This window comes from Colletes gigas, unplaced genomic scaffold, assembly GCF_013123115.1.
Source record: "Colletes gigas isolate AHSC1104 unplaced genomic scaffold, ASM1312311v1 Colletes_gigas_Sc00002, whole genome shotgun sequence".
Classification (NCBI taxonomy): domain Eukaryota; kingdom Metazoa; phylum Arthropoda; class Insecta; order Hymenoptera; family Colletidae; genus Colletes; species Colletes gigas.
In genome coordinates, this window is record NW_025106631.1 from 2,628,938 (window position 1) to 2,642,072 (window position 13,135).

At 45.0% G+C, this 13,135-nt stretch overlaps 1 protein-coding gene across 4 annotated transcripts; it reads left to right on the forward strand.

Annotated features, from left to right (window-relative positions):
* Positions 1-479: 479 nt before the first annotated feature.
* On the forward strand, positions 480-12,438 carry LOC122399647. 4 transcript variants are annotated; one of them, XM_043400488.1, is made up of 14 exons: positions 480-1,285; positions 1,355-1,491; positions 1,562-1,822; positions 1,956-2,209; positions 2,283-2,442; positions 2,535-2,825; positions 2,901-3,569; positions 3,628-3,879; positions 3,950-4,072; positions 4,177-4,301; positions 4,396-4,760; positions 4,830-5,161; positions 5,229-8,710; positions 9,390-12,438. In XM_043400488.1, the coding sequence occupies exons 2-14, from the start codon at positions 1,365-1,367 to the stop codon at positions 10,323-10,325; spliced, it is 7,377 nt and encodes a 2,458-aa protein (XP_043256423.1). In that variant the 5' UTR covers positions 480-1,285; positions 1,355-1,364; the 3' UTR covers positions 10,326-12,438. The 4 variants fall into 4 exon arrangements, with proteins under 4 accessions (XP_043256423.1, XP_043256437.1, XP_043256430.1 ...); XM_043400502.1 differs by having other exon boundaries at positions 1,968-2,209; XM_043400495.1 differs by having other exon boundaries at positions 480-729.
* The last annotated feature ends 697 nt before the right edge of the window (positions 12,439-13,135 follow it).

Sequence of the window (13,135 nt, forward strand, 5' to 3'; positions counted from 1 at the left end):
ACGTATGTATTTTGTTTTTAACTTTGCTACATGCGTGTTTTGTGTTTAATATACAACATATCATGATTATAAATTGTATATATATACACGTATCCCGCATGCGATTCATCAAATGCGTAAGGAGAGAAACATACAAAATAATTTTGTTGTTAATCGTTCAACAAATATGTTTCAAAACGCAAGAAAAAAGTTCTCTACGGTCGTTTTTATAATACTAATACGTTAATTAAATCTTTGTGATGTTTCATTGAACCTAAAACAGAAGAGGTTCGATGCAAAGGAAAAATGTAGGTGGTAACCGAAGTAGCGTGTAAAAAAATAACATTTAAGAAGTAGAAACACGAAATCGAATAGGTGATATTAATGAAAATGTTTGTCGAAAGATATCGAAAAATAAATAAACGAGTCGATTACGACGTTAATGGGCGAGAAACCGTAGACAAATTACGAATGATTTGTGGGAATCGCTTACTGCCGGTTTGCGACTCGACGCGTTGCGTTTAGCGCGTTGCAGCGCTACCGCCTTGCTCTTCTTACTGTTGCGCAACGAGAAGCGCGCAGCGTCTCAGTGTGTGCACAAAGGCACAAGTGCATTCGTAACACGATGTATCGCTGAAAAAAGTTCAACTTTTCCGCGAGATACGTTGTTCTCATGAAGATTTCGCGGAAGAAGTTATATAAAAACAATCCCCCGCACGAATAACTTTGTAACGGCGAAAACAACGACGGGTGAGCGAAAATTTTCGGGAAACGTTACTTGGCTGACTCAAACAAAATGGCGACTATCGTCTTCTTGGCGGTACTGTTTACTTGACCGTGAACGTTATGTTTCTCGCGAAGTGTGGTACAAGAGGTGTTGTGTATTTAACTTTCATACCGTCGATTAATATCAATTTAATCACACGATTTTAATGGACCGCGTGACGTTTGTGATCTTTTAAGTTTCCGTGATCGTGCGCCCGTATAATAGGTAATATCGCGTCAAATGTGCATGATGCACGATGTAACACGTCCCCGTGCTTTATCGTTTCGTTCGTTTCCAATTTTTTGTGGATTTTTCAAGGAATGTTAAAGACTCGTAGTGTATTACTTGTGTCGATGTTCGATCTGGATTGTACCACGTAGCAGCAAAATTTAATTTCCATCTAGCGAGGAGCGTGCCTAATTAATCGGAACTTTTGCCTATCCATTCCGGTACACTCGATGCCCATTAGAACGTCGGTTTTCCCTAGAAAGGGCATTCATAACCTTTCTTTCTTCTGGACACGTTCGACTCGGGACACGGGTATGCTAAGATCATTATTCCTGACAGGACGGTTCTGTTAAAAAGGAAACGTTATAACTGTTTCTCTAGGTTAAAAGAAATGTCTAGCTCCTATGTTATCGAGCCGCAGGACAGCGGATCGGAAAAGAAGGACGATACATTAATTATTGTTGTTAACGATGATGGTACCATATCCGTCGACCAAGAAACCTTGCAGAGTTTAATCAGTAAGTTTAGTTTGTTGCTCGATCAAACTTTACAATACATGATGTATTAGTTGATCGCATTGATTTTCAGTGAATCAATCTAACGCAAATGTCAGCGTTGTTAGAGTAGGGCAAGCTGAGGCAGATGCAGAAAACGGAGACATAACGCTGACCGTCGACCCTCCGCCTTTTACACCTGCTCCGATAAATACTGGGACCACAGCCACGGACGCTACCAGCTTCGTCGATCCTTTTATGGAGATGGATCCGGAACAGTTGGAAAGATTGGAGACTGCCTTACAGAGCGAGGAAGCGAAACAAATTCTGGGAGAAAATGTTACAGCGATGCTTGGTACAGTTATCCTTATGTTTCTTTAACTCTAATCGTGCCACGTGTTTTTATAACGAATCATAACGCGATGTGACTCTCAAAATGCTTAAAACACTAACGGTTTGCACTGTGACTTGACAATCATATTTTGTAGATATGTTAACAGTGGAGGAACAACAGAACTGTATAAGGTACAGTGTTGAATTGGATCATTGCTATACGAGCAGATCGTCGCCCGCCGATCCAAAGCCGAAGGACCCCTTACCTACTACCGATTCACCTACATCCGTTGAAACACCGCAATTTACGCGTCAACATTCGCCTGTTCATGGAACGTCCAACACGACGTCACCTAGTACCGAACCAGAGAGCATAGCTACACCAAAGGCGAAGGTTATCACAAAAACTGTAAGTAGGCTTTACGAATTAGGCATACGATTCGGAAGTAGAAGATGTTCGATCTGTATGTTGTTTATTTCAGAGTAAACCAGTAGGTCGTCCGCGGAAGAATATCACACCAGGTTCCGTAGCTGTGTCTAATAATTCGAGATCGTCCATCAATATAATGACTACACCTAAGTCTGTTGGGCATCCGGCATCGAGGAATTTAGGTGGAGCGTTACACCAAGGAATTGGAAAACGTAATTATTTTGTATTTTTGCCAACCGTGTTACTGCGTACGACTTGCGGAAGAAGCAGCAGCATAATATCGAGTAAATCTTTCTTTTATCAGACCAAGGTAGGTCCAACGACGAGGATGAAGAAGGCCCGTCGTCGTCGTCTACCGAATCGTCCGAATCGGAACCGCCGTCGGACAACGATTCAGACTTTGGACCGCGAGGCCCTAGAAGAGGTGGCGTCAGAGCCAGAGGTGGCAGAAAAGGTCTTACTACCAGAGGAGGCAGTATGGCGGCTACTCGTAGGAGAGGTAAACAAATGGACATGGAGCAAGTTCGTCGACTGGACATGGAAATGGCCGCAGCTGTGAACGCTATGAAGAGTCCAGAAAAAGATGACAAATCGGGTAAGAAAGTTGTGCAATTGCTGGGTTCAGCGAGATTATTGTTATGTTTATATGTTTTCTTTCCCCTTCGTTTAGGAGGATTCAATCTTGTAAGAGGTAAAAGACACTTCAGGTCTACTATCGGAAGGAGGAAAGAAGAATCGCCACGCGTCGAATCATCCGCGGTAATAAACGAGGACACACCGGTTGCGTTCGAAAAACCGCTACAAACAACGAATCAAGTGAAAGCGAATTTGATCAATGCCAACATGATCAAAGGCGATATGATCCTTACGAAGCCTGGACAGGGGAAGAGCAATCAAAAAGTTACGTTCGTGCAAAAGCAGGTGCTAATGAAGCCGAATGACATAAAAAACATTGGCTTGAAGAAGCAAGTGATGCTTCCGAAAGGGAAATTTTTAAGTCAAGCTGGAACCAAGTTCTACGCGACCAAAGACGGCAAACTGGTTCAAGTACCGATAACCGCCAAAGCCATAACCTCCAACGTACCGGTCACTCAGGTCAAGAGCGCAGCGCCGCAAGTATCTCCGACGCAAGTATCTCCCGCCGTGGTTCAGAATCAAACATCGCCGTTGCAACAGCCACAGCCGCAGCAACAGTCGGTGAAAGTGATCTCGCCCGTCACTACGTCGAAAATGAAACCTTGCGACGTAAAGAAAGAAAAGAGAAAATCCGACGGGTTAGACGTAGTCACGAAAACCGAAGTGGATCCTGGAAAGGCGACGGAAAACAAGATTCTGGACGGTTGGTAGATGCAAACATAGTTTGTGATACTCGCGCAGTTGGATATTTCCGATTAAAGATTTCTTTTCAGGTTCAAAAAGGCATCCAAAGAAAGAGACCCGCAAATCGCCCGCGTGTATAGTGGACAGTTTAGGACCCGCGTTATTCTCGACCCCAGATATTATTCGCCGTGTCGGTTCAAACGGTGATTCGAAAATACAAGAAAATACAGTGACATCGCCGATTTCCACGACACCGGTAGCACAATCGTCGTCGTCTTCGTCTTCGTCATCCTCGTCGTCGTCCTCCTCCGCATCGTCGAGTCGTTCAGGTTAGTTTAGCATTCTCATGTACGGAGAAAGTTATTGCCTTGAAAGGTATTAATGTACCTACGTATTCAGAATCTCAAGCAACCACTGAAAAGAAGGAAACTAGTGATTCGTTGGTACAATCCAACGAAGAAGAATCTAAGCCGGTTATAAAAGCTAATGTACCAGAAGAATTACAGTCTACTTTAGAATCAGGTGAATTTTAAAGCGAATTCCTCGTACTTGATAGCATTTTTTTATATTTCTAGATCTAGATTTCAAGTCACGATTTCTATAAATTGATTCTAAATTTTTCTTAGGTGGCATAGAAGGCGAGGAACAGTTGCTAGCTACGTTGGAAATGGAAGCTAGCAAGCACGAAGAAGAATTACTCGCAGAAGCACTGTTGTTACAAGAGGAACTCGGAGTCGATTTAGCCGACCATGTATTACAAATTTTTTTTTTTGTATTAAATTGCACGATACCAATATTGTATTTCTTTGTTTGATATTAATTTCTCTATTTTTGTAATACCATAGACTGCGCTTGTTGAACAAGGAGGAACTACGTCCGAATCGTTGCCACCAAGTAACACGCTCGTTCCGTCTCTGCTCACGTCTGAACCGGAAGTCACTAAATCGGTGGATGCTGCCACGACAGCAATCACGACGACGACAATGACGAGCCCGACAGCTGCTGTGACAACAACAGGCGCAAGTGTAGCCAGAGAACCGATAAAGAAGTCTTCGAAGGATGAGAAGGAACCTATTCAGATAATTCGCGGTGGACGAGTAATCACATTACCCCCTATCGAGGCCCCAGCTACTAGAAGTAAAAGGTTACAAGCAAAGGTCGAGCCTGCACAAAAGACATTTAACACGGTGAAACGAATGGAGAAGTTCAGGTGAGCGTCGTTTAAACGTACATTATGTAGCTCGTGAAACACTTAAAATAATTATACTTGATATTATAGTGTGCAAACAGTACAGCAGAGATCGTCGCAATCCGCCAAGCATGACAGTCGTATGAATGTAATCCATAATGAGGAAAATGAACACGAGGGAATGATGTTAGATAAGAGGCACGACGCGGAGGAGGATGACGAAGACGTGCAAAAGCACGATGGAGCGGACGAAGACGAAGAGGAGGAGGAGGATGAGGAGGATGATAATTCGGACTCCGAGGATGATCCTGATAGGCTTTGGTGTATATGCAAACGTCCGCACAACAATCGTTTCATGATATGTTGCGACGTTTGCGAGGATTGGTTCCATGGAAAATGCGTACACGTTAGCAAAGCAATGGGTAAGTTCGGAAAATCTCAAACGTATACGGCACAAAGTACATATTAACATTTGTTTGCTTCGATTAGGTCAACAAATGGAAGAAAAAGGAATAGAATGGGTTTGTCCAAATTGTTTGAAGAAAAAAGACGAGGAGGTAAAGAACAAGGCGAACGTGCAGAGTACGACCGGGAAGCAACGGATTCAATCGGACGCTGCACACGACAACTCTATCGTTCTGAAAACTCTCAGTTCCCCGCCTCAGCATCAAGCATCGTCTCTGATCTCTTCTGCTTCCGATTATGGCGGTGTTCAATATTCCAGCGGCATGCAATGTGTCGTTTGTAAAAAAGAAGCAAGGAACTCCAGCATATACTGCTCCGATGCCTGTATACTAGCACACGCCCAAGAAACTTTGACCAAAGATAAACCGTTGCCGGTGTCTGCGCCAAGCCCGAAAGCAACGAAGTCGTCGCTGTTCGACGCCGCTGCCGTCAAACCGAAGTCCGAGGCTAGAGTGATAGTGTTCGAAACGACAACCGGAAAAGTGTTGACTGGTACGGACGCACCGACGAGAGCGAACTTACGTATGTGGTTAAAAGAGAATCCTACGTTCGAGGTGTTTGGCACGAACAACCTTAACGCGTTGCAACCAGGAAAAACACTTTCTACCATTCATACGCAAGTATCGAACAAAACGGGAAAAACTACGATACTGTCGGCCGGAAAGGGGCAAAATGTTCCAAAGATGACGTACACAAAAGTGCCGGGTTCGAAGCAAATGATTTTAACGGCAGGGAACAAGAAGTATACGATAATCTCTAGCAGCGGGCAGCAGCCACAACAGCCGCAACAGCAGCAACAACAACAACAACAAGCTCAACCGCTGCACACGAAGACGATACAGATGAAACAGACGATGATAGCTCAGGGGGAAAAAGGTCCACTGATCTTGAAGGTGGCGACACCGAAATCGACCAATCAAGTGCAATTGAAGCAACAAACGGCGGTACCGTTGCCGAAGCAATCACCGAACGTGAAGAAACAAGAGGTGAAACAACCAGTCGTGCAATCTAAGCTACAAGTGAAACCGAGTCCGACGAGGAAACCTGAGAACGAACCAATAAGGGTGAACATACGAAAAACGTTGACGGAACTGTTAGCGAGTCGCATAAAAGAGACCGACGACTTGAAGCTGACCGACGAGGAGATCGCCGAGCTGGCCTTCAACATCGAGTTGGAGTTGTACAAATATTTCAAAGATACCGGCGCCAAGTACAAAGCCAAGTACAGAAGTCTCGTGTTCAACATAAAGGACACGAAGAACTTGACCCTGTTCCGGAAAATAGCCGACAGATCGTTGACGCCCGACGCCGTGGTGAGACTAAGCCCCGACGAAATGGCGAGCCAGGAGTTGGCCGAGTGGCGGGAAAAGGAAACGAAGCACCAGTTGGAGATGATCAAGAAGAACGAGTTGGATCTGATGGCGCAGGCGAAGTCTATCGTCGTGAAGACTCACAAGGGCGAGCAGATTATCGAGAACGACGGCAGTATAGAGCGCGTGGATCCCAAGACTCCCGTGCAAGACATCGTGACCGCTTTGAACAGCGCCGACAGCATAACCTCGACCGTGGACGACATGGAGAAAGAGTTGGAAAGAATGAACGACGAGGACAGGAGCTTCAGAGCGACGGAGGACGCGAAAAAGCTGAGGAACTTTGACGATAAGAGGAGAAAGGACAAAGAGAAGGACAGGGGTCGGGAAAAGGAGAAAGGTGGCAAGGAGAAGGAGAGAGGAAGGGAGAAAGAGAGTCGTTCGAAGGGTAGACGGGAGAGGAGTATCAGCAGAAGCAGACACAAGCACGGTAGGGACGACAGGGAACGCAGCAAGACCAGAGAGAAGAGCAGAGAACGGAAGACTCGGGACAAGGAGGGGAAACGCGAGAGGGAGAGGGATCGCGAGAAGGGGAAAGAACGCGAGAGGGAGAGGGAACGGGAACGGGAGAAATCGAAAGTACGGGAAAGGGGCAATAAAGAGAAGGGGAAGCAAAAGGACAGGGAACGGGAACGGCACAGAAACAGCGACAACAATTCGAGGAATCGTAGCGGTTTGTTCGTTTATGGGGAATTGAAGGACATCGACAAAAGCGACGAGTACGATAAGAAAGAGGAACCGACAGGATCGGCCGGGGCGTCGTCGGAGAAGTCGATCGAGGATCGACTCTGGCGGCACATCGAGGACGAGGCCACTACGAACACCATCGATGGTAACGACTCGGACGTGTCGGACAGGGAGCCCACTTCGACGGTGACGATCAAGACGCCGGACATCAACGAAGAGGTGGAGAGGGAAAGGGAACAAGAACCGGTCACTGTCGAGAGGGACATGCCGAAAGGAGCGTGGCAAACGGTTTGGAGGGGGTTCGTCAACATGGTGGACGTCGCGAAATTTTTCATTACAGCGCAGGAGGTCAGCGGCCACGCGAAGGATCTGATGGACGATCTGCCGGACACGGTGGACGTTGTCGGTAGGATAAGTCACGAGACCGTTTGGGACTACATCTCGAAGATGAAGAAAACGGGTTCGAAGGAGATCCTGGTGATTCGTCTGACGGCGGCGAACGACGAAGAGAAGATCCCGTACATAACCCTGTACAGTTATCTGAACAGCAGAAGTCGTCTCGGTGTCGTTGGAAACGTTTCGAAGAATATCAAGGATTTTTACATAATGCCTTTCTCGAATCAGAGCACGATACCTTCGGTACTGTTGCCTCTGAACGGGCCTGGTTTCGAGGAGCACAGACCCCACCTGTTATTGGGTATAATCGTACGTAACAAAAGAAAACGATTCGCTGGCGTGCCCTCGTCTAGTATACCGATGAAACTGGCGAAAAAAGACAGCGATCGGAGCTACACGCCACCTCTGGTCGCGGCTGCGAAGGATAAATCCAGTACCGCCAACGTGACGACAATGATCACGGCTACGATCACGTCCGCAGCGACGCCAACGATCGCGACATCTTTACCGTCCTCGTCGTCGTCGTCTTCGTCTTCTTCGCCCGCACCGCCGATGACCACGAACGCCTATCTCAAAGCCACGGCCGACTCCATGAAAGAGAAGCTTCCAGTCACGCAAACGACCCTCGACAGCTTGAACAGAGCGCACATAGGGATGTCGAGGAGTACGCTGCTCGACACCGCGGCCATATGCAAAATCGTTCCGGAACTGTCTTCGAAGATCGACCTCACTTCCTCGCCCGATAAGACGACCCTCGACGACGACGGCGACGAACCGTACAGCCCCGGTCAGATGGACGAAGAACAGATCGATTTCGATCTACGTACCTCTTCCTCCACTTGTTCGACGGCCACGGCGATACCGTCGATGTCCATGTCGATGTCGATGGGAATCGACGGCTCGTCGATCGATAACGGTATTATTTCTTCCAGTAAAAATTCCAACGACCTTCAGCGGAAGATGGAAGAGCTCAACAGACAAATCGAAGAACAGAAGCAACAAATACAAAACATTAGCTCGTCGTTTCTCGCCGAATCAACGCCTACTTTGCCGGTGAGAATTTTAACAAGATTTATTTTTGACAAAATCGATTGTTATTGTTTTTCCTATTGTCCTATTGTAAATAAAATTGATTTCAATTCACCCATGGTATCCTGTTCCTATCCTCGGGCTGCTCGGATTCTTACTTCTTGCGTTAAAATTACGGTAAAATTACAAATTTTCGGTTCGATTCGAGTCGACCGCGCCATTTTGTAACTTCGAAACTCTGCGTGTCGTAGCGGAAAGGTGAACATCGTGCACCTAACGCGGAATTTACACACGATCGTATTTATTTCGCGGGAATGAAAAAACCGAAAAAATACTGATCCTCGTCGTGAGTTTAACGCACAGTAGGAATCTGTCGGTAGCTCCGTTCCTTCTCGTTCTTGAGGATTCTCTTTTTCTTCGAACGAATCGAATCGCTGGGTCGAATACGGTACAACCAAAACAGGGGAATAGTAACGTGGAAGGGTGGGAGAAGGGATGTTTTGGAAATTTTTTATTAGAATCAAAAAAAGTCAAACTCGTAGTTATCGTTGTCTCTAATGAATAATGGAGGTGTGCACATGTATATATGCATGTATAATTATACCTAAAGGGAAAGAGAAGGGGAACAGAAACAAAGCATATTTTGTGTCTTAACGTTTGTAAGAGGATCCCGTGATTATTTTTGTTTTTTTGTTTATTTCAGGGCTTAGGGCTGGACCCACCCACCGGCGACGAAAACGACGAGGAAGCCTACAGCCCATCGGACACGAGATCGTTCACGCCGCCGCCGCCTTCCTCTGGTATTTCGAAATTTACGCAGCCGATCCTCGACAAAGTATCAAATATCACGATACCAGCGAACTTGCAAGAGATTCTGGCGAATGTGAAGCGACAGGAGAGTTCGAAAGTAGACCCGTATTTACCATCAAAGCCTAGTGCCACGTTCTTGACTACCGTCAACTCTTCGATTTACCAGAATTCGGAAAAGTACTCTTCACCGTCTCCCGTAAAACTTTCAGTTAGCGGCTCGGGGAAGTCCGGTAGCGAGAAGTCGTCGCTCGACGCGACGAATCATCGAGAGTCGCTGTCGAAGGAGAAGGAAAGTAAGAGTACGTTGAGCTCGTTGAGCGACCTGGACTTGATCAGAAAAGCGGAAGAGGAACTGGCGGCCGTAGCGGCCGCGTCGGCTGCAGCGGCGTCGGGGACCCCAGTGACCGAGAAACCGATTCAGCCAGCCTTATCCGCGACCACAGCTCTTCCAACGATAGTAGGGACCCCCCCTCCTACGATAATACCGATGTCCACGAATCTCTCAGGTTTAGCCACGGCGACAGACTCACCCTACGAGGGTACCTCGTACAAGAACCCATTCCCGGAAACGTTTAAACGAAACCTAGCCCCCGAACAGCCGAAACCCCCTGGCCTCGAAGACGAGGACTTCCCCCCGTTCCCGTCCACGCCCCCGAGCGTGGAAAGCAGCGCGTCAAAGACGATGTCCCGTTCCAAGTTCGTTCCAAAGAGCGGTATCGTATTGAGCATCAAACGAAAGGTCGACGAATGCACCGCCGCTTCCGCCACGAACAAAACGCCAAGAGTTAAGTCGCGCTGGGGCCAGGGCCCTTCGGATTCGGTCGACTAGCTTTCTCCGGACGAGATGGGAGAGTATTCTTCCGCGGATGATTGATATACCATTGCACACGCGCGTTACACGGATGGCTTGCAGAGCCGATCGTCGACATTTGTATTCTAGACGCGGCGCACGTCCGGGTTCGAAAGTTGTGACCGAGTTCAAGCATATTCGTTGACAACCTATTTTTCAATCGGAACGATTGAGAAGGAAAATATTCTTTTATCGCACTCGTGCATCGATCGAGTTTACGTACTCTACATATATATATATATATATATATATACGGGGAACCTCGGTGTTTTGCGTTTATTGTTACCGATACGCAAAGAACAGTCACGTTTCTCGCCCTCGATGCTCCGATAGCGTTCCGACACACACACAGATCACTTGTACATACCAAAGCGACGGAAATGAACGTTCTTGAATGCTCGTCGAGCCTCCCCCCTCCCCCCCCCCCCCTGCTACGTGTACATAATCTTATCAAAAAATTCTGTAATATATTGTTTAAATTCACTCGAAAGGTTAACATATTATATAATACAAGTGCGTGCGCATTACGTGTGCATGCTACCAATGTATATAAGTTAGATATAAGGATCTACGAATGACCAGTGTCGATCAAACGATGGTTTTATTTCTTGATCAACTAGTATTTTCGTACACTAATTTCAGCAGTAGCGATTTCGTACAGCGTAACTAAAACGACCCGTGAACGTTAACACGATTTACACTTAACCTTCGTCGTTCTTTTCGTCCCGGAGATTAAACGTTCATACAACGGTATAATCGTAGATTCTTCGACGCGCGAAATGTTAAATCGCTTATAAGCTAGTACGACGATACAAATGTTTATTTCTCTATTTTAATCAGAATTTGAGATCGATGAAAGTCTTAACTAAACAAAACTGTATCAATTTTTGTTTTTTTTTTTTTTTTTTTTTTTCCTTTTCTTTTCGCATTCGTTCTTTTTTTTTGATTTTGTACGCACGTCTTAATCTCGTTGTGAAATGTGATCGGTACACGATGTTGCAATGGATGCAAGACTACGATTATTACGGCTACAGCTTTTATGCTAATCTTCCTTTTCTTCCAATTCCGGCCTATTCCAGCTGAATTTTTCCTTCTGTCAAAACTATCCATAAAAAAAAAAAGGAACAACTCGGTACGTGCTTGTGAAGAAATAAGAGGAAGCTCGATAAATGATCGTAACTCCGTAGATATTACAGCGACGATCATAAACAACGTATAGTTCGCGTTTTATAACATGTGCTGCGAAACTGCGCAAATCGAACGAGGTTATCGTTTATTGATATACAAGCAACGTATACGAAAGAAAAAAAAAAAAAGAGATAAACATTTCGATAGAAGGACAGCCTCGCGGGATTTCCATTATTTATAGTCGAATCTTAATTACCGCACACATGGAGCACTCTATTTGTAACCGTAGTCGTGTATCTTTAGAATCCATTTTATACGATTCAACCGTTAAATTTAATTTTTTTATACACGTTTCCAAATAGTGTGACACAATAGCAATTCACTGTGTAACGATATCATTATCAATGTTCTTAGTGTTATTTCCATTATTACTATTATCTTTGTCATTGTTGCTAGAGCTACCGTTATTATCTTCGTCGTCGTGAACGTTGTCGTCGTTAATAACCCAACGTCGTCACCATCGTTATTATAAACATTAATTTTCCGATTATAAAATGAATTATGTGCGACCGGTACTTTTTCGTTGGTTTGATCGTTGCCTCGATACATTTTCATTTGAACGATATTCGTGCGGCACAACAACTCTAACGATATTGAACCAGTTATTTTTTTAAATTCGATAAAAGACTAACATTCCGAAGAATGTCGTAAACTTGTATAACTGTTTCAAATATTGTAACACGACGTATTTGGTTAAATGTCAATAAAAGGAATGGCTTGGTAAGCAAGATACAGCGAATCGATCTCATTTTTTGCGTTAATTATACTGACATAGTTGCATCGTGCTCGTATCTGCTGTATTGTACGGCTGATTTAATATTTCTTCACTTCAATGCTACTCGTTTTTTATTTCTAATCGCGAGCTCCTGATGTACGATAAATGTGAATGACTTTACGCCATCGCACTGATTGCGCGCTCACTCTAGGATTTACTATTCCGCATATATGTACTTACTTGCAACACTTTTCGAGATTACTATTGTCCGTACGACTTAACGGTAGCAATGGCAGCAACAGGAGCGTATTAATCTGGAGCTATTCCAAACATTGTCCAAAAATGCAACAAGATAATATTAATCCCTTTTAAATGTTTTGTTCGCAACACTTTTTTCAATAGGTGCACCTCTACCGTTTTCGTGACTACTCGTAATTGTTTTCTGTGCATTGAATCTATCGTAATACATTTGTGACCAGAACGATACATTTGATACAGCGACCAATGGAATTCCGATCTCGCTGGCAATACGGTTTACATTTGCTACATTTTTAAATTCATCGAACGACAAAATCGATGAGAACGTTTCGCGGATAAAGCAGCGAGAGATGGCGAAAAAAAGGCTCGAAAAAGTGTCGCGGAAACAACATTTATGCCTGATAAAAGACGAATTTGATTCGATTCTTGATAACCTAAGATTTTGTAATTGGCTACTGCGTCCGGTTGTAACGCAAATAATTTCCAACCGTAGCGCGGCATTCGCTGTACAGGATGTTTCCAAATAATGGACCAAATCGATACATGCAAACTCCTTGTAACGGAGAGAAACCGAAAAGTCCTTTACCATTTTGCAATCGAAGGCTTGGATGCGCATGATAAGTACCGG